The 27,948-nt window shown below is 43.0% G+C and overlaps 1 protein-coding gene across 4 annotated transcripts in view; it reads left to right on the forward strand.

The window, feature by feature from the left end:
* Window positions 1–27,948, forward strand: part of LOC106586418 (semaphorin-5B) — a 196,164-nt gene that overhangs the window by 83,402 nt on the left and 84,814 nt on the right. For all 4 annotated transcript variants that reach the window (XM_045707609.1, XM_045707610.1, XM_045707612.1 and 1 more), the window contains exons 4-5: window positions 19,931–20,030; window positions 22,150–22,195. In XM_045707609.1, the coding sequence (XP_045563565.1) occupies window positions 19,931–20,030; window positions 22,150–22,195 (146 nt within the window). The remainder of the gene's footprint in view (window positions 1–19,930; window positions 20,031–22,149; window positions 22,196–27,948) is intronic.

Below are 27,948 nucleotides of genomic sequence, written 5' to 3' on the forward strand. Positions count from 1 at the left end.
GTGCTGTTTTTCAGCATTTCATTTCTGATGTTGTCTAGACCACAAGCCTTCTTTGATTTAATAGATTTGAGCTCTCTTTGTCTCTCTCTCCCTCTTTGTCTCTCTCTGTGTCTCTGTGGCTCTCTCTTTGTGTCTTTGTCGCTCTCTCTCTTTGTCTCTTTGTCTCTCTCTCTCTTTGTCTCTCTCTCTCTCTTTGTCTCTCTCTCTCTCTCTTTGTCTCTTTGTCTCTCTCTCTTTGTCTCTCTCTCTTTGTCTTTGTCTCTCTATCTCTTTGTCTCTCTCTGTCTTTGTCTCTCTCTCTCTCTCTCTCTCTCTCGCTCTCTCGCTCTCTCGCTCTCTCGCTCTCTCTCTCTTTGTCAATTCAATTCGCTTTATTGGCATGACGTAACAATGTACATATTGCCAAAGCTTATTTTGGATATTTACAATATGAAAATAAATAAAAATGAGAATCAAAATTGTCAACGGGACAACAGTAACAACAATAACCAAGGGTCAGAATAACCATACATTCAACAATAACAATAGCGATACAGTAGAGTACATGTGCAGGTTTATTGGTCTGTCAGACACTGTCCCTCAACTTATGGCAGGCAGCAATGTAGTGCGCTGCCAACCCACAGCTCTCTGCGTCCTCCCCCAACAGGACGGGTAGCCTTTCCTCATCAGAGAGGTCTTTGAAACCTTGAATAAGGGTTTCAAATTTGGGGAAATGACACTCTCTAATTGTTTTATATTTTTGACATTTTGTCAGGAAATGCAGCTCCGTCTCAGGTTCTGCTGTTGTGCAGTGGTTGCACAGCCTTTCCTCTACAGGGAGCCAGGTTTTCCTGTGTCTACCCTTCTCAATGGCAAGGCTGTGCTCACTGAGCCTGTACTTTGTCAAGGTTTTTCTAAGGTTTTGGTCAGTAACCATGGTCAAATATTTAGCCATGGTGTACTGTCAATTTAGGGCCAGATAGCACTGCATTTTGCTTTGTGCTTGTGCTTATGTTTCCCAATAAGCAATGTAGTTTTGTTTTGACTGTGTTGTAATTTGGTTTATTCTGATTGATTGCATGTTGTCGCTCTCTCTCTTTTTGTCTCTCACTCTCTCTTTGTCTCTCACTCTCTCTGTCTCTCTGTCTCTCTCTTTGTCTCTCTCTGTCTCTCTGTCTCTCTCTCTCTCTCTCTTTGTCTCTCTCTCTCTCTTTGTCTCTCTCTCTCTCTTTGTCGTTCTCTCTCTCTTTGTCTCTCTCTCTCTCTTTGTCTCTCTCTCTCTCTTTCTCTCTCTCTCTCTTTGTCTTTGTCTCTCTCTCTCTTTGTCTTTGTCTCTCTCTCTCTCTCTCTCTGTCTGTCTCTCTCTCTCTTTGTCGCTCTCTCTCTCTCCCAGGTAGTGGAGGAGATGTCCACTACTAGTAATGGGGTTCAGGTGGAGCTAGTCTCCCAGGTAGTGGAGGAGATGTCCACTACTAGTAATGGGGTTCATGTGGAGCTAGTCTCCCAGGTAGTGGAGGAGATGTCCACTACTAGTAATGGGGTACAGGTGGAGCTAGTCTCCCAGGTAGTGGAGGAGATGTCTACTACGGGTAATGGGGTTCAGGTGGGGCTAGTCTCCCAGGTAGTGGAGGAGATGTCCACTACTAGTAATGGGGTTCAGGTGGAGCTAGTCTCCCAGGTAGTGGAGGAGATGTCCACTACTAGTAATGGGGTTCAGGTGGAGCTAGTCTCCCAGGTAGTGGAGGAGACGTCCACTACTAGTAATAGGGTTTAGGTGGGGCTAGTCTCCCAGGTAGTGGAGGAGATGTCCACTACTAGTAATAGGGTTCAGGTGGGGCTAGTCTCCCAGGTAGTGGAGGAGATGTCCACTACTAGTAATGGGGTTCAGGTGGAGCTAGTCTCCCAGGTAGTGGAGGAGATGTCCACTACTAGTAATGGGGTTCAGGTGGAGCTAGTCTCCCAGGTAGTGGAGGAGACGTCCACTACTAGTAATAGGGTTTAGGTGGGGCTAGTCTCCCAGGTAGTGGAGGAGATGTCCACTACTAGTAATGGGGTTCAGCTGGGGCTAGTCTCCCAGGTAGTGGAGGAGATGCCTGGTACAAGTGATGGGGTGCAAGTGGGGAGTGGTGAAAGGGATGTGGTAGGGGAGTGGTGAAAGGGATGTGGTAGGGGAGTGGTGAAAGGGATGTGGTAGGGGTGTGAAAGGGATGTGGTAGGGGTGTGGTAGGGGAGTGGTGAAAGGGATGTGGTAGGGGAGTGGTGAAAGGGATGTGGTAGGGGAGTGGTGAAAGGGATGTGGTAGGGGAGTGGTGAAAGGGATGTGGTAGAAGGGAGTCAGGGGTCTGTGGCCTCAGTTGAGGAGGATCAGGAGAAGGAAATGGATATCTCTCTTGATACGGTAGCAGCTGGTGACGACTCAATTTACAATCTAGAGGAGGTAAATGGGTTTCTAGATCAGACTTTTGGGAAATCTGTCAAATTGGCAGAGTTTTTTTTATGTTGATAAGTTTGTGAGGTCAGCTGTGATGTTACAGAAGACAGTGGGGGTTAGACCAGTTGAGTGAGAAGAAGCGGTTTCGCTTGAGGAAATGCGTTACTCATTAGCGAAAATCTGATATCAACTTTGGAGGGGACAATTACATGACATTTTCTCAAGAGCAATTCCTGAGGGGGACACCAAAAGTAGTGCTGTAACACATAGCCTACATTGTAATATGGTAAATGTATATTGAGGAACCAAAGAAATAAGGTGTTTGCCGTACTCCTAACTACCGGTACCCAAAACTACACAACTAATCACAACAGCAATACCATTGCCTTTAACAAATCTTAGTTCAGTCACCAGTTTAAGTTGAGAGTGGGGGTATCCATGTTTCCAATTATGTTCCTATTTTACAAGTAAAAAAAATTGAAAACCTTTCATAATGTTGCCAAACAAAGACTCAACAAACTTACCTGAGACTCCCCGTCTCTGCCAGTCTGTCCCTGCATATCTGTCCCCAACTCTGCTGTCTGTGTGCCATCTGTTGCCTGCTCTGCCTAATGACATCATTGTGAAACATTTCCATTAGAATTTCATTTCTTTCTTATGAACATTTTATCAACTAGTCTTTGAGATATTAGGCTACTAGGGTTCTTACTATGCGTTTTGGTGTATTGAAAAATACTCTGATGTCCGTCTTTTATTTTTCTGCCATTTTTCTACCTGGCTGGCTGGCTACACACACAGTGTGTAGGTTATTTACAGTAGGAGATGGGCTTCTATCATCTTCAATCATTCTATTTGGGCTTCGATCTAAAAGGTAGCTAGCAAATGTGAAACGGATTAAAATGACAAGAGTTGACAGCTGTATGAGTTCACCATTTACACAACATATGCTGCAACCTTTTGTAATTTTAATAGTTTGTTTCATATTGGCTGGCTTCCAACAATAGCTGAATTTGCAAAGCTAGCGAGCACCAATTCAGTTTCAGTGGTGTTTGCTATAATCTTTGCTACCCGGGTTAAATAAAGGTGAAATAAAATAAATTAATAAAAGTTCACTTGAGACAATTTAGCTTTTGCAACGAGACCATTAAATATATTTAAGACAATGGTAGAAGAGAGTGTAGTTCTGTTCAGTTTGGATTTCAGTTTATCGCTAAACTTATCACAGGGACTTTGAAGCACTAACTTACATCATCTGCATGCTGATTCCATCTTTGACGACGCCACATAAATGGAATAGGTACTAGCTAGCTTAATAGTTAATATTTGCGCACTAGCTCTGCATATTCAGCTAGTGTGTGTGCGCGATTGACTGGATTAACCTCACGTCAGTTACGTTCATTGAGTGCCTTTCAGACAGTAGATACGACCTCTCTGTTACCTAGCAAGCTAAGGAACTGGCAGTGGATCAAACCATTGTGAGGCAAAGGGTGGGGGGGTTGCAATCTTTTGAAACTTAAAAACGCGCTATTAAGTGTCTATAATCAGCACAATTGCTTTCATTGCGTATTATTAATATTATTTAAATTACATATTTTTGTTTCAGTGATATATTGGGGGGGACAAATCATATTTTTCCCAGGATGGGGGTGTCGTGTCCCCCCCGTCCCCCCCGGGATTTCCGCCCCTGGTGTAACTGCTGTCACAGCAGCAAAAGGTAGTGGGAAACGTGGTCAGGGTAAGAGAAAATTAAAACAATGATGATGATCATGCCTCATAGGGTGTTTTTTTCTCTTTGTCTGGTTTCTCTGTGGTTTCTTCTGCTTTTCCTTCCTCTTTTCTATATGGAGGTACTAAGGGTAGGTTCTCTCAATATTAATGGAGGAAGGGACAGGAATAAGAGGGCTTGGGTATTAGAAGTAATAAAACAGAAAAGGCTTAATGTAGTTTTTGTACAGGAGACACATAGTGATGAGGCTAATGAGGTTGACTGGGGTATGTGGTGGGAGGGGCACCATATACTCAGTCATGGTACTAATTTCAGTGCTGGGGTGGCAATCTTGTTTTCCTCAGGCTTAGGGGTGACTGTGGTATCTACAACAGAGATTGTCAAGGGTCGGGATTTATTGGTGAAGGCGGATGTTTTTTATTAATTTTTGTATGTTTATGCTCCTAATGAGGGTACAGAGCGTATTGCTGTATTTGATAAAATAAAGGAAACCTTAAGACAGTGTAACCAAGAGGGGTGTATGGTTTTAGGGGGGGACTGAAACTGTACAGTGGATTTTACTGTTGATCACACTGCTGAAGAACCTCATCTGCGGTCAGCTACTTGTCTGTCTGGTTTATTAACTGAGTTTGAGCTTTCTGATGTGTGGAGAGTATCGAATGCAAAAGTTAGGCAGTACACATGGCTAAAAGTTAATGAAGGTCGTGTCAGTGCAGCAAGGTTAGACAGGTCGTGTGTATCTGATCACTACTGTAGTAGGGTTGGAAGGTTAGACAGGTTGTATGTATCTGATCACTACTGTAGTAGGGTTGGAAGGTTAGACAGGTTATATGTATCTGATCACTACTGTAATAGGGTTGGAAGGTTAGACAGGTTGTATGTATCTGATCACTACTGTAGTAGGGTTGGAAGGTTAGACAGGTTGTATGTATCTGATCACCACTGTAGTAGGGTTGGAAGGTTAGACAGGTTGTATGTATCTGATCACTACTGTAGTAGGGTTGGAAGGTTAGACAGGTTGTATGTATCTGATCACTACTGTAGTAGGGTTGGAAGGTTAGACAGGTTGTATGTATCTAATCACTACTGTAGTAGGGTTGGAAGGTTAGACAGGTTGTATGTATCTAATCACTACTGTAGTAGGGTTGGAAGGTTAGACAGGTTGTATGTATCTGATCACTACTGTAGTAGGGTTGGAAGGTGTGATATTACTCCTGTGGGTTTCTCTGATCATCATTTTGTTACTGTTGATATTCACTTGTCCCGTCCACAAAGGTCATCATCTTACTGGTATTTTAATGTTAAATTGTTACATGATGTCATGTTTTGTGAAAGGTTTTTGTTGTTTTGGGAAAAATGGAGGATTACAAAAGGGAATTTTGAGTCCTTGAGACAATGGTGGGAGGTTGGGAAGGCCCAAATATGATTATTTTGTCAACAGTATACTGCTCTGTCTCGTATTGAAGCTAAAGAGACTATCAGGGCCCTTGAACAGGACATCAAATCTATTGATTTGAAGCTGCTCACTCAGAACGACCCTGGAATAGTTATGAACTTACAGGACAAGAGACGTGAACTGAGGTTGTTTCTACATGAAATAGTGAAGGGTGCCTTGATTAGGTCTCGTTTCGCTTTTTAATTTTTTTTTTAAACCTAGGACAGTCGACACTGCAACGTAAACAGATGGTCTGCCTTCGTCTCCCTGATGGGAAGGTGACCACGGATGACAGTGAAATGCGTCAACATGCTGTGGATTTCTACTCTGTCCTCTATAAGGTGGAGGATTGTGACTCTCTGTACTGAACAGTTGTTACACGGTCTTCCTCAATTGGGACCTGAGCAGAGAGTTGCTTTGGACTCTGATATTACTCTGCAAGAGCTGTCCACAGCAGTTATGCAGCTCTCAACAGGCCGAGCCCCTGGCATTGATGGTTTACCATCTGAGTTTTATAAGCACTTTTGGGGTCTATTGGGGAGGATTTTTATGAAGTGGTGTGTGAATCTTTTCATGAGGGTTCTCTTCCTGTATCCTGTCAACATGCAATGCTTTCACTGTTGCCAAAAAAGGGGGATTTGGCTCTCATAAAAAATTGGAGACCTGTTGCTTTGCTGTGCTCAGAATATAAAATTGTATCTAAATGTCTCTCAAACAGGTTGAAAGAGTATCTGGGATTGTTGGTCCACAAGGACCAGTCTTACTTACCGCTCTATTGTTGACAACTTGTTTCTGATAAGAGATGTTTTAGACATTTGTAAACTGTCTGATGTAAATGTGGGTTTACTTTCTTTGGATCAGGAGAAGGCTTTTGATCGTGTGGACCACCAGTACTTGTTTAAAACAATGAAAGCCTTTGGGTTTGGGGATGTTTTTTTTGTGTTGGATGAGTTTACTGTATGCTGGGGCCTCGTGTATGGTGAAGGTGGGGGCTGGTTTGAGTTGCCCCATCCCTGTCCAAAGGGCCATCAGGCAGGGATGCCCAATTTCAGGGCAGTTATATAGTCTGGCAATTGAACCAGTGCTTTGTTTTTTAAAAGTGAGGCTCACTGGTTTCTCTGTGCCAGGGGTTATGAAGGGTCCCACAATAGCACTGTCTGCGTATGCAGATAACGTGTCAGTTTTTATTACAGGGGTTGAGAATGTTAAGGTTCTCTCAAACGCTTTAAAGGTGTATGAGGGGGCCTCCTCAGCTAGAGTCAATTGGGAATAGAGTGAGTTGCTGTGTGCAGGTCAGCTTCAGATAGGAACCACTCCATGGTTACCAGGGGGGCTTCAGATAGGAACCACTCCATGGTTACCAGGGGGGCTTCAGATAGGAACCACTCCATGGTTACCAGGGGGCTTCAGATAGGAACCACTCCATGGTTACCAGGGGGCTTCAGTGGGGCCGAGATGGGATGAAGACTTTGGGGGGTTTTTTAGGCTCCGATGTCTTTCAGAAAAAGAACTGGGAGGTTGTAGTGGAGAAAGTGTGTGCCAGACTGTCAAGGTGGAAATGGGTGCTACCCCAGCTGTCTTATAGGGGAAGGGTACTGGTAGATAATAATCTAGCTGCCTCTACCCTGTGGCACAGACTAATGATTTTACAGCCACCGGGGGGTCTGATACAAGAGCTTCAGAGGACCCTTGTCAATTTCTTCTGGTCTGGACAACACTGGATAAAAGCTGCAGCTCTGTACCTGCCACTGCATGAGGATGGGCAAGGCCTGGTGGACATTTCTTCTAGGATCATGGCTTTCTGGCTTCAAGCAGCACAGAGACTGTTGTACAGAGACGGTTCTAGCTGGGTCGACACAGCCCACACATTGATGAGGAGAGCGGGCTGTTTTGGCTTAGACAAGCACCTTTTCCTCTTAAAGCTAGTGGCGGGTGATTTGTCTGGCCTGACTCCATTCTATGAGTCTGTTATGCAGGCCTGGAGAGTTCTTGTCAAGTCCCGGAAGGCCGGCATGCTACCAGGTATGTGGCTTTTTGAAGAGCCTCTTTTTTACAACACTGCCATCCAGTCCCGTGCTCTGGGTTCAGCCAGCCTACGTTCATGTCTGTTAGGTGTGGGGTGTACCAAGCTGGGTCATCTGATGCAGAGCAGGAGCAGATTGTTGGAGGACCTGGGAGAAAGAGCAGAGATCTGATCATCTTGCCTACTGTGAAAGGTCGTAGCTGAGGTCTGTGACTCCTGTCAGTACTTCATCTGCAGTATGTGACTGATACTTCCAACTCTGATCGATGGATGGAGGGTCTGGATTATGTGTTCCCTGCACTGATTGTTAGTGCTGCAGCGGGGGCATTCGAGGAGGACGTGGGGATGCTGCTTTCATTCAATACCCCGGAGATCGGGGAGTTCAAGGAGGTGGGAAAGAAGGCCATGTATAGAATATGTGTAAAAGTGTCCCCTGCTTCTTCCCTGGAAGGGGTAAAATCGACGAGGTGGGCGGATGTGTTTGGTCAAGGTGCCTCCCCAAAAGGCTGTTGGCGGTCTTTATATAAACTGCCTATTGAAAGAGGACAGCTGACCTCCAATGGAGGATAATACATGGAGCTATAGCCACCAATATGCATCTGTTAGACCTGGATCCTACTGTTGGGGAGGGGTGTCCATTCTGTGCTGAGTCTGAAATTCTGGCACATCTGTTTTTACAGTGTCCCAGGTTGGTCAGGATGATTGACCTGATCACTAGTTGGTTCTCAGCTCTGGGAGAGGTTTTCTCTTCCCAACTGTTTATATTTGGGCTAAAGTACAGGTTTAGTCAAAAGGGTGTAGTTGTGTTGCTTAATTTTGTGTTAGGGGCAGCTAAATTGGCGATATGGAAAACCCGAAAGAACAGTATTCGTGGACAGGGGTCTATGGATGTGGTGGGAATGCTGGAGGGAATGTTGGCAGCGAGACTGAGGGTTGAGTTTGCCTATTATAAACTGGTCAATAATATTGATCTGTTTATGAGTATATGGGGTATTCAGAGGCTGTTGTGTTTAGTTACTGTGGAGGAGGATTTTGAGTTGTGTTTCTAATTTATGTGTAACTATGGTTTTGTATGAGTATTTATTGTGTTGTGGGCTCCCAGACCCAATAAAGATTATTTCAATCTCTCTCTCTCTCTCTCTCTCTCTCTCTCTCTCTCTCTCTCTCTCTCTCTCTCTCTCTCTCTCTCTCTCTCTCTCTCTCTCTCTCTCTCTCTCTCTCTCTCTCTCTCTCTCTCTGTCTCTCTCTCTCTCTCTCTGTCTGTCTCACTCTCTCTCTCTGTCTGTCTCACTCTCTCTGTCTCTCTCTCTCTCTCTCTCTTTGTTGCAGAAAGTGAGTCATAGTGGTCCCTGCTCTGTGAGCCTCACTCTTGTCCTCAAACACACACCCTCTCCCACATTTCAAAGAAACAGGTGTAATGCTCCTCACCAGACCCCTTTGCCAAATTTCTAGCCGTCCTGGATGTTTTCGGAAAAGATACCTCCTTTAAAATTTCTGCCTGGCTGGCTGCTTGACATGCCGATTACCCCCCTGGTCTGAGTGTGTCCATCCACACCCCAGTCCCAGAGCCCAACGTAGTGTATGTGCCCAGCCTAGCACAGCCCCAGCCCTCTCTCTCTCCCCTCTCTGGAGTGGCCCCGGCCTCCATTATCACTGCTCACATTTGAGGAGTGATGTGCTTCACTGAGGCATAGTAGCACTCACACACACACAAACCACATGAAAATCCAAGGGAAATCCACCAAGTCAGAAGAAGACAGGAGAAGAGAGGGTTCAGACTAAACAAAACAAAACATTTTTGGTGGAATTTGGGAAGATAAACTGGAGCAATCTGCTGTGTCTGATAAGATCCCGAGGTCTCCGGAGAGAGGGAGAGATGAGGGAGGGGGAGAGATGGGGGAGAGAGAGAGAGAGAGGGAGGGAGGGGAGAGAGGGATGTCAGAACGTTCCCCTGTGTGGGAGAGGAGAATGGAAGATCATCTGGCAGAGAGCAGGAAGCATCTGAATACTTCAGGCTGTGACACACCCACTTGGCCTTTTACCTGAGTTGGGCACGGTCCATGCTGTCTATTAGCATTGTTTGTCTGGGACATTTGGATCATTGTTATTTCATGCAACAGATGCTGTGGCTTTCCTGATACACCACTGTTCATTGAATCTGCCAAAAAGGATGCTTTCTCAGTCCTACCATGTTACTAGTACTTAGTATGTTGTGAAAATGTCCATTCACTCAATGATATATAGATAATCTGTGAAATACAGTAGAATTAGCATAAATAACACCCTGGTATCTAACAGTAATATTGTCTGCAGGGTAACTATTCCACTTGTTTGCGTCTGTAATGACAGACAGGTGCCTTCAACACAATGTGTCATTCGTACCTCATTAACTAGTTAGCCCCTGAGGGGAGCAATCAACACCATGCTCAATTAACGTACGAATGAGAAAAAGCATTTCTCACATTTGTTTTCTATTTCTGATAGAAATGTAATGTAATTAAGTAAAGTTCTGCCCCCAGAAGCCAAACTGTAACATAAGGCTCCAAAAAACGTTTACTCCAAATAAATAGTTTTGGTTTCCAAGGTTATCGGACCGACCCCAAGGTCAACTGCCAGTGGTTTGTTATGGTTTGGGATTTGAACGTCAACAAAAGGCTTTAACTTACTGACGATAGAGGCCTGCGAAGAACTGAGAGAAAACATAATCTCTCTCATTCTAATTAAACTGTGGTGATTTGAATACTGAAATAAAGAGTTGTCTATAATCTCCTATTAGATACTAATTCAAAAGCTTTGCACTCTGTTTTGCTATGGGGCCCTACCAGGCCCTGTCTTTCTGAAGGATATCTGGGGTCAGCCATCACAGAGTAGACCTCCTAGAGTAGATAGGACTGATCATCAGGATCAACAAATTGCATGACTCTTAAACTCTGTTTCCATCATAACCCTGATGCCCAGCAAATCTGATATTAGCCAACTCAACAAGCTACCCAAAACACTTTACTGGATTAGGTAAAGGAAGATTGTGGTGTCAGAATGATGATGTCTGTCTGTCTATCGGGCTGTCCATTCATGTTGTTTTAGTGTACAAACCCCAGGGAGATGAACGGATCTGGAATACGCTCGAGAGGGTTTGAGTTTCCTTTCCCTCAACTGTCTGTTGTCTAATTCTGCAATTACTGAGAACAAATTTGGTGGGCTTTCCAAGCTGCCTTTGTAGCTGCCGAGCCCTCTTGTGTATACCTAGTATATTTGCGGCAAGACAGAGACACTACTTCTTATTCAGTAGAGACTGTCTTTCTGTTTAAAAAAAGCTGTGAGTCTCTTTTTTTTAATTCTGTCAATGTGGGTATATAAAGGTTATGATTCATGTCCCCTCGAGTGTCCAAGGCAGTGTCCTCCCCCGCCAGCTCTGGTGGCTAATGCATTAATCTGTCACTCCACAGAACAGTGAAAAAAATGTAATAATCGTCCATCAACTGCAGATCCAGGCCAGGGGCGTCTATTGGGGTGGAGGGCTTTCATATTTATCTCTCTTAATTGTTCTCTCTCTCTGTGTGTGTGTGTGTGTGTGTGTGTGTGTGTGTGTGTGTGTGTGTGTGTGTGTGTGTGTGTGTGTGTGTGTGTGTGTGTGTGTGTGTGTGTGTGTGTGTGTGTGTGTGTGTGTGTGATGGATTGCCCGACAGACTTTATGAGGTGAAGGTAGCTGGCCACCCATGTAAGACCATTTGTTAGCACGGAGATAAATGTCTGTCAAGATAGGAAGGCTTTTACTGTCAGAAAGCCTTTTAACAAAGTAAACAAGCCAAGCTGTCACAAGTGAATCAAATTCAGCTGGCCACTTTGCAGGCTTATAAAGAGCTCTTGCGTGTACCAGAACATTTATCTCTGTGTGACGCTATTACAATTCAATCAAAGAAAGGATATGTAACCTGTGAACAATTTCAGAACGAGATCGAGTTCTATACCTGGCAACAGAGCAAATTCTTGGCTGATTTATTAAACGTTACTCACTTGTTGGACACACATCCAACATGATTGCATTAGACATGGTGTCCTTTCTATGTGACTCTGTTTGTTGGCTGCTGTGTGTGTGGTGTGTGTATGGGATGACCCAGAGGTTATCAACACCCTCCTACACCCGGAGAACTCACTCTGCTGTCAACACTACTCCTACTCACACTGTCTCTCCTGGCACGCCTGCACACACACACACACACACACACACACACACACACACACACACACACACACACACACACACACACACACACACACACACACACACACAAAAACTACACTCCCACTCCCCATATCTCTCCTCTCACACTCGGCACGGCACGCCACACTCCCCCAGACAGCCATCGTATGCTGGATACACGTGCTAGTTAGTTAGAGGCCCCTGGGGAACCATGTCACTTAACCACACTCTGACATGGTTGTTGCAAAGTGTGACTGTTTTGACAGTGTTTATGGAACGTGGTGTGTGGAGGTTGTTAAATAGCCAATGCAACCCTTTCTGCTCTGTTCTGATCTGACGACCATCTTGGGAGTTGATTGTACAAGAAGATGTCCAGTACAGCACAAACACTCTGTTGCTCTGCACAGTCCACCTCCTCCCTTATAACGATGTTTAATCTTCAACACAGATTAGGTGTTTGGATAAGCCTGTGAGAGATATGTCCCCTCTTCTCTCCTTCCACTCCCTCTCTCTCCCCCTTCACTCCAGGCTTCATCCACAGCCATTAATCACATAGTTTGACATGTAGATGTTTCTTCTCGTTCAGTGTGTGTGTGTGTGTGTGTGTGTGTTCTTGTTTTGTCCATGTATGTTTTCTGAATAAGCACGTCTCCATACAAGACATTAAACCACATAATTACATGTTCAACCTGAGAGGGTTGGATGTGTGTTAAATGGGAAATCTGCAATTGGTACATCTATGTTTAGACTTTTTAATTAATGATATATAGTACCAGTCAAAAGTTTGGGCACACTTACTCATTCCAGGGTTTTTCTTCCTTTTTACTAGTTTCTACATTGTAGAATAGTAGTGAAGACATCAAAACGATTAAATAACTCATATGGAATCATGTAATTTAGTAACCAAAAAAGTGTTAAACAAATCAAAATATATTTTACATTTGAGATTCTTCGAAGTAGCTACCCTTTGCCTTGATGACAACTTTGCACACTCTTGACATTCTCTCAACCAGCTTCATGAAGTAGTCACCTGGAATACATTTCAATTAACAGGTGTGCCTTGTTAAAAGTTAATTTGTGGAATTTCTTTCCTTAATGCATTTAAGCCAATCAGTTTTGTTGTGACGAGGTAGGGTTGGTATACAGAAGATAGCCCTATTTGGTAAAAGACCAAGTCCATATTATGGCAAGAACAGCTCAAATAAGCAAAGAGAAATGACAGTCCATCATTACTTTAAGTCGTGAAGGTCAGTCAATGCGGAAAATGTCAAATCTTCAAGTGTAGTCGCAAAAACCATCAAGCGCTATGATGAAACTGGCACTCATGAGGACCTCCACAGGAAAGGAAGAACCAGAGCTACCTCTGCTACAGAGGATACGTTTATTAGAGTTACCAGACTCAGAAATTGCAGCCCAAATAAATGCTTCACAGAGTTCAAGTAACAGACACATCTCAGCATCAACTGTTCAGAGGAGACACCGTGAAAGAATAAAGAAACCACTACTAAAGGACACCAATAAGAAGAAGAGCCTTGCTTGGGCCAAGAAACAGGAGCAATGGACATTAGACCGGTGGAAATCTGTCCTTTAGTCTGATGAGTCCAAATTGGAGATTTTTGGTTCTAACCGTCGTGTCTTTGTGAGACGCAGAGTAGGTGAACAGATGATCTCCGGATGTGTTTCCCACCGTGAAGCATGGAGGAGGTGTGATGGTGTGGGGGTGCTTTGCTGATGACACTGTTGTTGATTTATTTAGAATTCAAGGCACACTTAACCAGCATGACTAACACAGACAATCTGGACCCTCTCTTTATAAAATGATCGGCCGCAATTGTTGCAACCCCTATTTCTAGCCTATTCAACCTCTCTTTCGTATCGTCTGAGATCCCTAAAGATTGGAAAGCTACCGCGGTCATCCCCCTCTTCAAAGGGGGAGACACTCTAGACCCAAACTGTTACAGACTTACATCTATCCTGCCCTGCCTTTCTAAAGTCTTCGAAAGCCAAGTTAACAAACAGATCACTGACCATTTCGAATTCCACCGTACCTTCTCCGCTATGCAATCTGGTTTCCGAGCTGTTCATGGGTGCATCTCAGCCACTGTCAAGGTCCTAAACGATTTCATAACCGCCATCGATAAAAGACAGTACTGTGCAGCCGTCTTCATCGACCTGGCCAAGGCTTTCGACTCTGTCAATCACTGTATTCTTATCGGCAGACTCAACAGCCTTGGTTTCTCAAATGACTGCCTCGCCTGGTTCACCAACTACTTCTCAGATAGATTTCAGTGTGTCAAATGGGAGGGCCTGTTGTCCGGACCTCTGGCAGTCTCTATGGGGGTGCCACTAACTTAACTATCTCCCTCACTAACTTTAAGCATCAGCTGTCTGATCACTGCACCTGTGCACAGCCCATCTGTAAATAGCCCACCCAACTACCTCATCCCCATATTATTTATTTTTGCACTTTTGCACCCCAGTATCTCTACTTGCACATCTGTCACTCCAGTGTTAATTCTAAATTGTAATTATTTCACCACTATGGCCTATTTATTGCCTTACCTCCCTTATCTTACTACATTTGCACACATTGTATATATATTTCTCTATTGTCTGTATGTTTGTTTATCCCATGTGTAACTCTGTTGTTTTTGTCACGCTGCTTTGCTTTATCTTGGCCACGTCGCAGTTGTAAATGAGAACTTGTTCTCAACTGACCTACCTGGTTAAATAAAAGTGAAATAAACACATTAAAAAAACTGCATTCTGCAGTGATACGCCATCCCATCTGGTTTGAGCTTAGTCCCACTATCATTTGTTTTTCAAAAGGACAACGACCCAAAACACACCTCCAGGCTGTGTCAGGGCTATTTGACCAAGAAGTAGAGTGATGGTGCTGCTTCAGATGACCTGGCCTCCACAATCACCCGACCTCAACCCAATTGGATGGTTTGGGATGAGTTGGACTGCAGAGTGAAGGAAAAGCACCCAACAACATGTGGTGTCAAGGCAAAGGGTGGCTACTTTGAAGACTCTAAAATCTCAAATATATTTTGATTTGTTTAAGATGATTCCATATGTGTTATTTCATAGTTTTGATGTCTTAATAAACCCTGGAGTGAGTAGGTGTGTCTAAACTTTTGGCGAATACTGTATACCTATTGATTCTTAAAGAATATAACTTATAAATGCCTCTTGAGCTTAGTTCAACTGTCATACACCTTCAGAACCCAAAATAGAAGATTGTATAACTCCTTTGTTTGTAAACAATGTTATTGTACAATATATCCTCAAAACATGGTTAAAACTATAATTTCTCATCGATTGTCAGTTCTTGCATCCATAGCTCTGTCTAGGAATTTTAGTCTACCGAAACATTGGTGAGTGCTTTGTTATTGTTTGAACTGCAGATTGTCCCTTTTAAAGTGTGTCTGCAAACATCTCAGTGATACCTGCCATGCTTAGTGGATGAGATACCATCAGCTCCATCATACACTCTTAGTGGATGAGATACCATCAGCTCCATCATACACTCTTAGATAAAAGGTGCTATTTAGAACTTAAAACGGTTCTTCGGCTGTCCCCATAGGAGAACCCTTTTGAAGAACCCTTTTTGGTTCCAGTTGGACCCTTTTTTTTTGGTTTTTGTGAAAACCTTTCCACAGAGGGTTCTACATGGAAGTCAAAAGTGTTCAACCTGGAACCAAAAAGGGTTCTCCTATGGGGACATCCGCAGAACCCTTTTGAAACCCTTTATTCTAAGAGTGTATGATCACTCTGCTATTGTCTAGTTTTGTCTTAATAATCCATCCCTATGATTACTCTGCTTCCATCTCACTATGTCTTAATAAAGGATGCTCGGGATAATGGGGCCATACGATTCTAATCAATCCTAATGTAGTCTTTTCATTCGCTGGTTTAGTTAAAGCCTGTAATGTATTGGAAATCTGTGGGTCTAATTGGTTTTCCCAAGAGCTTTGCCAAGAATTCAGTTAAGTGTGAATTGTTATATCATCCCGGCTATGAATTTCCTCTCTCAAGCTGACAGTAAGGTTGTATTTTAGTTCACGATATCAGGAGAGAGATGAATCAGAATGAGCTTTCTTTTTTTTCTTTCATCTGTTTAGTTTAGTAATTTAAAAAAAATACAAGCACTCACTTCCTCCCTAAATGGCAAATGCATTTTGCAGCTTCTTGCAGTAACAAACTGAGGCTGTCCAAGGTTGTCTTGCAGGGGGCAAAAATTATCCCCATTATTTGTGGAAGAAATCGTTTAAGTCCACAATGAATTATGAAAATGTCTTTAAAAGGCTTTCTGCCATGTTATATGCTACTTAACACACAAAAATTATGAATCTAAGCATCCAACTGCTGCGATATTGTGTTCTACATCTAAAAATGTAAAATCCTATTCGCCTTACAATCTCCCATGTGGAGAAATCCATTTAGTAAACCCACGCTCAGGTCACATGGAGCTGGGCCCTTTTGGTAGAAAATGTTCTTTTTGTGTCTTTTTTCTTCTACACTAAATGACCCGCCACTCTACTGTGTGACTCCCTGTGACTCTGCTGGGAGAAATTGTTTTGATCTGTGAAAGCGAGTGCCAAATGTCTGAAATGGCGGGCGCTGTGGTTGGGAACCTGGCGTGTGTCCTGGAAGGAGTAGTTTTGACTGGGCGTTGTGTTGCATTAGGATCAGTATGCTTGATGTAGCTACGGACTTGATGTGGCTACAGCATTGTCCCTCTCTGCTGGATCCCACAGGGGGCTCAGAGCTCGGGGCACGGGGCAGAAGTGAGTAGAGCAGAGGAGGCTGCCAGTAACTGGACACAATCACAATCTTCTCAATAACTCATTCACTGCTGCTGCAAACCACAAAGCATAGGCCGTTTCTCACTAACAGACATCTGGGCCTCTCTTAGATGCTACTTCGTACATTTACATTATAGGCCTACTGAAACCATATGCAAAGGTGAAATCGGTGATGGTGTGCTGTTTGTTTCTATGACAATGTAAAGATACACTATGTTTTGTTGAACCTATAACAACCCAAAATAGATCATGACACCCATATCAAAGCAGAGGGTGTTTCCAGTGTGTTTTCAGGACATCTATTGTAACCCACTTCAATGTGAATTAGAAGTGTTCGTGTTCCGAATCTCTTTATTAGATTTATTTCAGACATTACTCATGCTGCTGTCACCTTTAATTTAACTCTACTGAACACGCTGCCCCAAGAGGCCAGGAGTTTGACAGATTCATCATGTTACAATATAGTAGAGAAACAGTCTCTGTGGTCCTTAATTAACTTAACTCTCTCTCTCTCTCTCTCTCTCAAAATGCAATTCAGTAGACTTTATTGACATGGCATGTTAAATTACTTACATTGTCAAAGTATACATATAACAAAAAATGGTGGGACCAACAGCAATAAGACATCAATACTAATAATAGTGGAAATGGGATTACTATTAACAGCAACTACAACAGCAATTTGAATGAGAATAACAATACATTAAAACAATAGTAGTAGACCAGTCTCAACATGACTGAGAAGACACATGACATGGTATGAAAGCCAAAACAAAACCAAAATGGGAGATATTATTGACATTACATTACAATTTTCACTCAGGTTGTGGCAGGGGACACATATTTGGCTTTTCACCTAATACATATTATTTATTTATTTTTCAATTTTTCAATTTTCAAATTCTTTATACTGAATGATAATTTTGGGAAAGAAAGATTTCTCTTAGGTCTGATTATTTGTCACAGTGTAATAGGAAATACAGCTCTCTCTCTACCCGTCCCCTGGAGCGGAGTGAGCACAGCCTGTCCTCTCTGGGCAGCCAAGTTTGCCTCTGATGACTGGTGTCTATAGCCAGACTGTACTCACTGAGTCTGTATCTAGTCAGTGTTTTCCTCAGTTTTCTATCAGTCACAGTGGTCAAATTCTCTGCCACCATGTACTGTCTGTTCAGAGCCAAATAGCATGGATTTTTACTTCTATTTTTTGTAGTGTCTTTCCAATAGGTGATATATTTTTATTTTTGCTTTATGATGATTTGGTTGTGCCAGATTTATATATATTTAATTTTTATTTCACCTTTGTTTAACCAGGTAGGTCAGTTGAGAACAAGTTCTAATTTACAACTGCGACCTGTCCAAGATAAAGCAAAGCAGTGGAGGAGGTGCTCTTATTCTCCATGGACTTTACAGTGTCCCAAAACTTATTGGAATTAGTGCTACAGGAAGCAGATTTTGGGGTTTGGTTTGGGTTTGGTTTGGTTTGGGTTAGTGAACTGAGCCTCAGAACCAGCTGACTGAGGGAGCTCTTCTCTTGTTTCATCTCTTGACATTGTAGGGCTGTGTGATTAAATGTTTTAGGGGCTGCTTGTTTTTAGATGGTGGTACAATTTGATGGCAATTTTTTTCTATTCGATTGTCCCAATTCTGCTCTACGTGTTATTTTGGGTTTTTCTTTGCACTTGTAATACAGTCTTGCAAAACTCTGCATTGAATGTTTGTCCCATTTGGTAAATTCATTATTAGAGATGGGACCCCATACTTTGCTGCCAAAAATAGCAATTGGTTCTAGAACTTTGTTTCTCAGCTCGATTACAGCCATATGAACGCTACCTGTGTTGCTGATATCTAGTCCTAGATATGTGTAGTTTTTGGTTTGTTCTAATTGAACTGTGTCCAATTACAATTTATATTTGTGATCCTGATTTCCTGACCTTTTTTGGAATATCATTATATTCAGGGTTTTTAGGTTAACTGTTAAAGCCCAGGTCTGACAGAACCTGTGCAGATGATCTAGATGCTGCTGTAACTCCTCCTTACTGGGAGACAGTAGCACCAGGTCATCTGCGTACAGCAGACACTTGATTCAGTGTTATGTAGGGTGAGACCAGGTGCTGCAGATTCTTCTGATGTTTTTGCCAATTCATTAATGTAGATGTTAAATAGTGTTGGACTTATTGTGCAACCCTGTTTCACTCCACGTCGCTGAGAGAAGAAGTCTGTTTGCTTGTTGCCAATTTTAACCGCACATTTGTTTTTAGGTTACATTGATTTAATAATAGTTTATAAAAAATACCTTTGTGCCAAATTGAATCAAATGCTTTCTTGAAGTCTACAAAACACGAGTAGATTTTGACATTGTTTTGGTTTACTTGTTTGTCAATTAGAGTGTGGAGGGTAAGTGCTGTTCCTTTTTTGTTCTTAGGGTGTGTTTGTATTGCTTCAGTGTTTCCCCATATTGAAGGCATATATTTTTGTTGCCTGGTTCTGTGTTTTTGACTAGATATGTTTTTCAATGACTTCCTTAGATGTTTTGCAATCATTCTCAAACCATTTTTCATTATCTATTCTTTTTGGTTTGCTCTTATATTTATTTAGATTAGCCAAGGAGGCTAATTTGTCAAATATAAAGTTTATGTTCCAAACGGCCAAATGTACACCTTCATTGCTGTAGGAGAATGTTAAGGCTAAAAAGTTGTCCAGGAGAGATTGTATTTTTTGGCTACTAATTGCTTTTTGGTAGATGTCTGTACTGTTTGCACTCCATCTATAGGCCTGTTTAGTACCATGTCATTTACTGGGCCGTGAAGCTTCATGGTTAGATTCCACTCTTCTCAGATACACTGTGATCTGAGAGAGGTGTTAGTGGGCTGAGGGGTGGTGGTGTATGTGGGAAGGGAAAGGTTGTTGCTTCTCGGTAGGTGTTTATCCCCATGACTGTTACGTGTCTAGCTCTTCTGCTGTTCTAGCATTGAGGTCTCCACAGACCAGTACGTTGCCTTGGGCCTGAAAGTGACTAGTCTCCCCCTCTAGAATGGAGAAACTATTTTCATTGAAGTAGGGTGACTGAGGGGGGAATGTATGTGGCACAGAGGAAGATGTTTTTATCTGTTAAGATAACCTCCTTGTTGATTTTGAACCAGATAAAGAATTCTACTGTTAATCAATTCGATTGAATGAATTAGTTCTGATTCATACCATATTAGCATTCCCCCTGAGTCTCTGCCCTGTGTGATTCCTTTTCATTTGGTGATTCCTTATTGTAATGTATAATTTTGTGATTCCTATTAAATCGCTCTCATTCCCTACTTTCTTCCTCTCTTTCAGCCCTGAGTCCTTGGATCACTATATTCTCCCATCCGGATGTGAGAGACTACTCTCAACTGACCCTTGACCTGACCAGGAATGAGTTGATAGTGGGGGCAAGGTAAGAATGCATTCCTTAATTTACCCCTTATTCATTCCTTAATTAATCCCTTATTAATTTGTTCATTGATCCCTTATTCATTCCTTAATTTATCCCTTATTAATTTGTTCATTTACCCCTTATTCATTCCTTAATTTATCCCTTATTCATTTGTTCATTTACCCCTTATTCATTCCGTAATTTATCCCTTATTCATTTGTTCATTTACCCCTTATTCATTCCGTAATTTATCCCTTATTCATTTGTTCATTGATCCCTTATTCATTCCTTAATTTATCCCTTATTAATTTGTTCATTTACCCCTTATTCATTCCTTAATTTATCCCTTATTCATTTGTTCATTTACCCCTTATTCATTCCGTAATTTATCCCTTATTCATTTGTTCATTGATCCCTTATTCATTCCTTAATTTATCCCTTATTCATTTGTTCATTGATCCCTTATTCATTCCTTAATTTATCCCTTATTAATTTGTTCATTTACCCCTTATTCATTCCTTAATTTATCCCTTATTCATTTGTTCATTGATCCCTTATTCATTCCTTAATTTATCCCTTATTCATTTGTTCATTGATCCCTTATACATGTGTTAATGTACCCTTATGCAAAACACTGCCTGGCCCTATACTGCACTGCTGCTGACAATTGGAGATTCATCATTTAAAAGTGATAATCATGTATCAGTGTTTTTTTTTTTTATGAGCATAGCTGTCATTCATATTCCATTCACCCAGCTCAATGTAACATCGATAGGTTTAGGCTACTACATGATACTCTAATTTTCCCTATACCCATCATGAGGTTGCTACAACCTAGCCAATGAATGAAAGTTTACAACGTAGGTGCACAGGTAGAGAGAAATATTAGAGTAATCAAGGTGACAGTGACACATTCAATACCACCTTACACATTCTTGCCGGCATCTAGCTGATCTGGATGTAATCATTAGTCCAACAGTGGCAAAAGAGAGTTTCTATTGGACAAATTCAGGTATGTTTATCCCCTTTTGGTTCCGTTTGGTTCCGTTTAACAAATGTTTTTCAACAGAATCTGTTTGAATGGATAAACCCCTGATCATATCATAACCGCTAACCACTACATACAGCCTACATCGTTGTCACCATATTAGTTAATGTCATGGTCAACATAGCTACTAGAACTAATGCGTTACTAAACCAGCTACAATCATGCAGTACAGTCAGTATGCAGTTTAGCAGTTACACCGGCGGTCCCAGTGATAATAAATTAATAAAACCAAACGCTTACCTTGACTTGGAAGAGTTCCAGTGTTGGCTAGCCATAGCCAGCTAGCTAGCATAGCTTATATCTCTGTTTGAGTCGGCTAAACTAGTTAGCTGCATTTGTTAGCTAAGTGAAAGTGAAAAAATACTATGAAATACAGCTAGCTCTGTTGCTTCTCCTTCGTTTTTAAGAAATGAATTTATTCTGAACTGTTCAACTATTGTCTTTCTCTCTCTTTGAGTCAACTACTCACCACATTTTATGCACTGCGGTGCTAGCTAGCTGTAGCTTATGCTTTCAGTACTAGATTAATTCTCTGATCCTTTGATTGGGTGGACAACATGTCAGCTCATGCTGCAAGAGCTCTGATAGATTGATGGGCGTCCTCTGGAAGTTGTAATAATTGCTGCGTAAGTCTATGGAAGGGGTTGAGAACCATGAGCTTCCTAGGTTTTGTATTGAATTCAATGTACCCAGAGGAGGACAGAAGCTAGCTGTCCTCCGGCTACACCATGGTGATACCCTACAAAGTGCTGTTGAGGCTACTGTAGATATTCATTGCAAAACAGTGTGTTTTTATCAACTATTTGGTGATGTGAATATATTTAGTATAGTTTCAATATTTTTTGGAGGAGCCTCCACTGTAATATAGTCTTTTGAGACTTGTTGGATAGGGCCTGGTGTGGAGTTTGGCAGCTGGAGTATTTGAAACGACTTCAAGTTTCAGAGAGTTCTTATGTGACTACATAATATCAGTGTCCTGAGTTGAACTCACTGTAAGGAAAAAAAACACACAACTGCCACGTAAACTAAGTGTTTATTAAGTTTATAACTGTTTAAACTAACTTATTTCCTCTCCCTGTTGATTTTACACAGAAACTTCCTCTTCAGATTGAGCCTCAACAATGTGTCTCTCATCCAGGTAAGCTGAGCTTCCAACCCACCTCTTCCTCTCCTCTCCCCTATCCCTGTGTGTGTGTGTGTGTGTGTGTGTGTGGTCCACTGGTGGATAACAACTCACGCTCAACCGTCCACAGCCAGTGTTCCTCTTTTGCTGGGCTCTCAGACCTGCCTCTCTTCTCCTCTTTATCTTTCTCTACTCCTCTCTCTACTCCTCTGGTCTGCTGCTCCTCTCTTTAACTTTCCTGGCAACAGTCAGACAGCGTTGGCTTGCTGTTATTGATTCTGTGGTTTTGGGACTGGAGTGTTTTCAGCTCCTCGAATGGGGTGGGATGGAGAAAGAGTGTGATTAATTGTGTGCGTGTGTGTGTGTGTGTGTGTGTGTGTGTGTGTGTGTGTGTGTGTGTGTGTGTGTGTGTGTGTGTGTGTGTGTGTGTGTGTGTGTGTGTGTGCGTGCATATACTATACGTGTCTGTGTTGACGTGTATCCTTGCCTGCCTGTGTGCGTGCGTGTTTCAGTCCGGTCTCAGGTGGGTGGAGAGGAGAGGCATGTCTCCATGGTAATGTGATGTCTTTATGGAGGTAGCTACTGTTACATTTTACATTGATATTTTAGTCATTTAGCAGACAGAGCGACTTACAGTAGTGAGTGCATACATTTTCATACTTTTTTCGTTCTGGTCCCCCGTGGGAATCGAACCCACAACTCTGGCGCTGCAAGAGCCATGCTATACCAATTGAGTTTACAGTGGGCCTACTGTACTGAAGGCTCATGTGGTGATATGGGACCGGTCTAAAAGTTGTAGAGCTTGATAGTGTACATCAGACACACTAAACACCTTGGGTTCAAATACAGTACCAGTCAAAAGTTTGGACACACCTACTCATTCAAGGGTTTTTCTTTATTTTTACTATTTTCTACATTGTAGCCACCCTTTTGCCTTGATGACAGCTTTGCATACTCTTGGCATTCTCTCAACCAGCTTCATGGGGAACGCTTTACCAACAGTCTTGAAGGAGTTCCCACATATGCTGAGCACTTGTTGGCTGCTTTTCCTGTGGTCCAACTCGTCTCAGACCATCTTAATTGGGTTGAGGTCGGGTGATTGTGGAGGCCAGGTCATCTGAAGCAGCACCAATACTCTACTTCTTGGTCAAATATCCCTGACACAGCCTGGAGGTGTGTTGGGTCATTGTCCTGTTGGAAAAAAAGCACAAGCCAGATGGGATGGCGTATCGCTGCAGAATGCTGTGGTAGCCATGCTGGTTAAGTGTGCCTTGAATTCTAAATAAATCACAGACAGTGTAACCAGCAAAGCAATCCCACACCATCACACCTCCTCTTCCATGCTTCACGGTGGGAACCACACATGCGGAGATCACCCGTTTACCTACTTTGCGTCTCACAAAGATACGGCGGTTGGAATATGGACTCATCAGACCAAAGGTCTAATATCCATCGGTCTAATATCCATTGCTCGTGGTTCTTGGCCCAATCAAGTCTCTTCTTCATATTGGTGTCCTTTAGTAGTGGTTTCTTTGCAGCAATTCGACCATGAATGCCTGATTCACGCAGTCTCCTCTGAACAGTTGATGTTGAGATGTGTCTGTTACTTGAACTCTGTGAAGCATTTATTTGGGCTGCAATCTGAGGTGCAGTTAACTCTAATGAACTTGTCCTCTGCAGCAGAGGTAACTCTGGGTCTTCCTTTTCTGTGGCGGTCCTCATGAGGGCCAGTTTCATCATAGTGCTTGATGGTTTTTGCAACTGCACTTGAAGAAACTTTCAAAGTTCTTGTAATGTTCCACATTGACTGACCTTCATGTCTTAAAGTAATGATGGACTGTCATTTCTCCTTGTTTATTTGAGCAGTTCTTGCCATAATATGGACTTGGTCTTTTACCAAATAAGGCTATCTTCTGTGTACCACCCCTACCTTGTAACAACACAACTGATTGACTCAAACGCATTAAAAAGGAAAGAAATTCCACAAATTAACTTTTATCAAGGCACACCTGTTAATTGAAATGCATTCCAGGCGACTACCTCAAGAAGCTGATTGAGAGAATGCCAAGTGTGTGCAAAGCTGTCATCAAGGCAATGGGTAGCTACTTTGAAGAATCTCAAATATAAATATACACTGCTCAAAAAAATAAAGGGAACACTTAAACAACACAATGTAACTCCAAGTCAATCACACTTCTGTGAAATCAAACTGTCCACTTAAGAAGCAACACTGATTGACAATAAATTTCACATGCTGTTGTGCAAATGGAATAGACAACAGGTGGAAATTATAGGCAATTAGCAAGACACACCCAATAAAGGAGTGGTTCTGAAGGTGGGGACCACAGACCACTTCTCAGTTCCTTTGCTTCCTGGCTGATGTTTTGGTCACTTTTGAATGCTGGCGGTGCTTTCACTCTAGTGGTAGCATGAGACGGAGTCTACAACCCACACAAGTGGCTCAGGTAGTGCAGCTCATCCAGGATGACACATCAATGCGAGCTGTGGCAAGAAGGTTTGCTGTGTCTGTCAGTGTAGTGGCCAGAGCATGGAGGCGCTACCAGGAGACAGGCCAGTACATCAGGAGACATGGAGGAGGCCGTAGGAGGGCAACAACCCAGCAGCAGGACCGCTACCTCCGCCTTTGTGCAAGGAGGAGCAGGAGAAGCACTGCCAGAGCCCTGCAAAATGACCTCCAGCAGGCCACAAATGTGCATGTGTCTGCTCAAACGGTCAGAAACAGACTCCATGAGGGTGGTATGAGGGCCCGACGTCCACAGGTGGGGGTTGCGCTTACAGCCCAACACCGTGCAGGACGTTTGGCATTTGCCAGAGAACACCAAGATTGGCAAATTCGCCACTGGCGCCCTGTGCTCTTCACAGATGAAAGCAGGTTCACACTGAGCACGTGACAGACGTGACAAAGTCTGGAGACGCCGTGGAGAACGTTCTGCTGCCTGCAACATCCTCCAGCATGACCGGTTTGCCGGTGGGTCAGTCATGGTGTGGGTGACATTTCTTTGGAGGGCCGCACAGCCCTCCATGTGCTCGCCAGAGGTAGCCTGACTGCCATTAGGTACCGAGATGAGATCCTCAGACCCCTTGTGAGACCATATGCTGGTGCGGTTGGCCCTGGGTTCCTCCTAATGCAAGACAATGCTAGACCTCATGTGCTGGAGTGTGTCAGCAGTTCCTGCAAGAGGAAGGCATTGATGCTATGGACTGGCCCGCCCGTTCCCCAGACCTGAATCCAATTGAGCACATCTGGGACAACATGTCTCGCTCCATCCACCAACGCCATGTTGCACCACAGACTGTCCAGGAGTTGGCGGATGCTTTAGTCCAGGTCTGGGAGGAGATCCCTCAGGAGACCATCCGCCACCTCATCAGGAGCATGCCCAGGCGTTGTAGGGAGGTCATACAGGCACGTGGAGGCCACCCACACTACTGAGCCTCATTTTCACTTGTTTTAAGGACATTACATCAAAGTTGGATCAGCCTGTAGTGTGGTTTTCCACTTTAATTTTGAGTGTGACTCCAAATCCAGACCTCCATGGGTTGATAAATTGGATTTCCATTGATTATTTTTGTGTGATTTTGTTGTCAGCACATTCAACTATGTAAAGAAAAAAGTATTTAATAAGATTATTTCTTTCATTCAGATCTAGGATGTGTTGTTTAAGTGTTCCCTTTATTTTTTTGAGCAGTATATTTTGATTTAACACTTTTTTTCACACCATGACTCCGTATGTGTTATTTCATAGTTTTGATGTCTTCACTATTATTCTACAATGTGGAAAATAGTACAAATAAAGAAAAACCCCGGAATGAGTAGGTGTGTCCAAACTTTTGACCAGTACTGTAGTTCGAAATCTTTCAAATACTACAGCTGTACTGGCCTGGCAAGATGGTACGCTCAAAGTATTTGAAAGAAGATGAATACTATTTAAACCCAGTTCTGCCTAATACTAGAAGAGGAAAGGGGTTGAGTGAGATGAGTGAAGGCTGTATGTTTGGCCTGATTCTACAGCACTATAGCACTACAGCCTATTCCACTACACTGAGATGTGTGTATGAAAGCATGTCACCACCCAGTCTTGGGATTCTCTGACAAAGTGCTCTTTCAGAACAGTCACAGCATAGTGACATAATATGTGAGCAGCTGCCACCAGTGTGCCAAAGTCAATGTCAATGTGGGCTTTGTTTTGGTGCTCTTGTTGTCTTGTTTTTGAATGTGGAAGAGGACTGGGGTTCGTAGGGTTTACTTTTGTTTAATCTGAGTTTCACCAACTGAGTTCCTCTACTCTGTAAAATGGTTCTGGCAGTCCTGAATCAAACGCCCATCTTTCAACATCTATATCCCTCTTTCCTGGCATGCACACAGACACACGCACGCACACAGACACACATACTTCCTTGGCTTTTATTGAGCTGGGGGATAAAGAAAGTGGCTCCCTCTTCGCTCTGTTCTAGCTGGAGGTGTCGCTAGGCGTGCCAGGGCCCAAATCGACGAGTACAGAACATTGCTGCTGCCCACTTAATAGGAGGAGAGGATCTGAGCCTGCCAGTATGCCTAAACAGATGAAAGAGATGGAAGGACGCTGCTTCAAACTACCCCTCCACCTCCTCTCCTCTCCTGCCTGTTAGCCTGTTAACCAGTAACCACCCCTGCAAAGCAGGAGAGAGCGATACAATCCAATCCTGGGGGACCACAGTGTTGGCTGGCCTGAAATGACCTGAAATGGAGGTCATGTATTGAAATGGGGTGAAAGTCAGTCTACGTTACCTTCTGTCCTCTAGTTTGAAATTAGTCACTGATTGGTTGAGAAGTAACTGGAGCAAGTAACAACCACAAAGCAGTATTCTGTGTTGCAGACCTATTCATATACTGAACAAAAATATAAACGCAACATGTAAAGTGTTGGTCCCATGTTTCATGAGCTGAAATAAAAATCCCAAAAAGCTTATTTCTCTCATAATTTTGGGCACAAATTTGTTTATGTCCCTGTTAGTGAGAATTTCTCTTTTACCAAGATAATCCATCCACCTGACAGGTGTGGCATATCAAAATGCTGATTAAACAGCATGATCATTACACAGGTGCACCTTGTGCTGGGGACAATGAAAGGCCACTTATGTCTCCAAGTTTTGAGGGAGTGTGCAATTGGCATGCTGACTAATTGAATGTTAATTTCTCTACCATAAGCTGCTTCCAATGTCGTTTTAGAGAATTTGGCAGTGCGTCCAACCGGCCTCACAACCGCAGACCACGTGTCACCACGCCAACCCAGGACCTCCACATCCGGCTTCTTCACCTGTGGGATCGTCTGTAGGGGGTTGGGGGAGGGTGCTGAGGCATATTTCTGTCTGTAATAAAACCCTTTTGTGGGGAAAAACTTATTCTGATTGGCTAGGCCAGGCTCCCCAGTGGGTGGGCCTGGCTGCCAAGTGGGTGGGCCTCCTGCCCAGTCATGTTTAATCCGTAGATTAGGGCTTAATTTATTTATTTATATTGACTTGAATTCCTTATATGAACTGTTACTCAGTGAAATTCTTTGCCATTTTTGCATGTTGCGTTTATATTTTTGTTCGTTAAACATTTTGATGGAAGTCCCGTCTTTATCCAAGCAGACCCATTATCACTGTAACCCATCCTCTCTCTCTCTCTCTCTCTCTCTCTCTCTCTCTCTCTCTCTCATTCTCCCGCACCTTACCTCCCACCCACACACCCTATTTCCTTCCTTCTTTCCTTCTCTCTCTTTCTCACT

This window comes from Salmo salar, chromosome ssa25, assembly GCF_905237065.1.
Source record: "Salmo salar chromosome ssa25, Ssal_v3.1, whole genome shotgun sequence".
NCBI classification, from domain to species: Eukaryota; Metazoa; Chordata; class Actinopteri; order Salmoniformes; family Salmonidae; genus Salmo; species Salmo salar.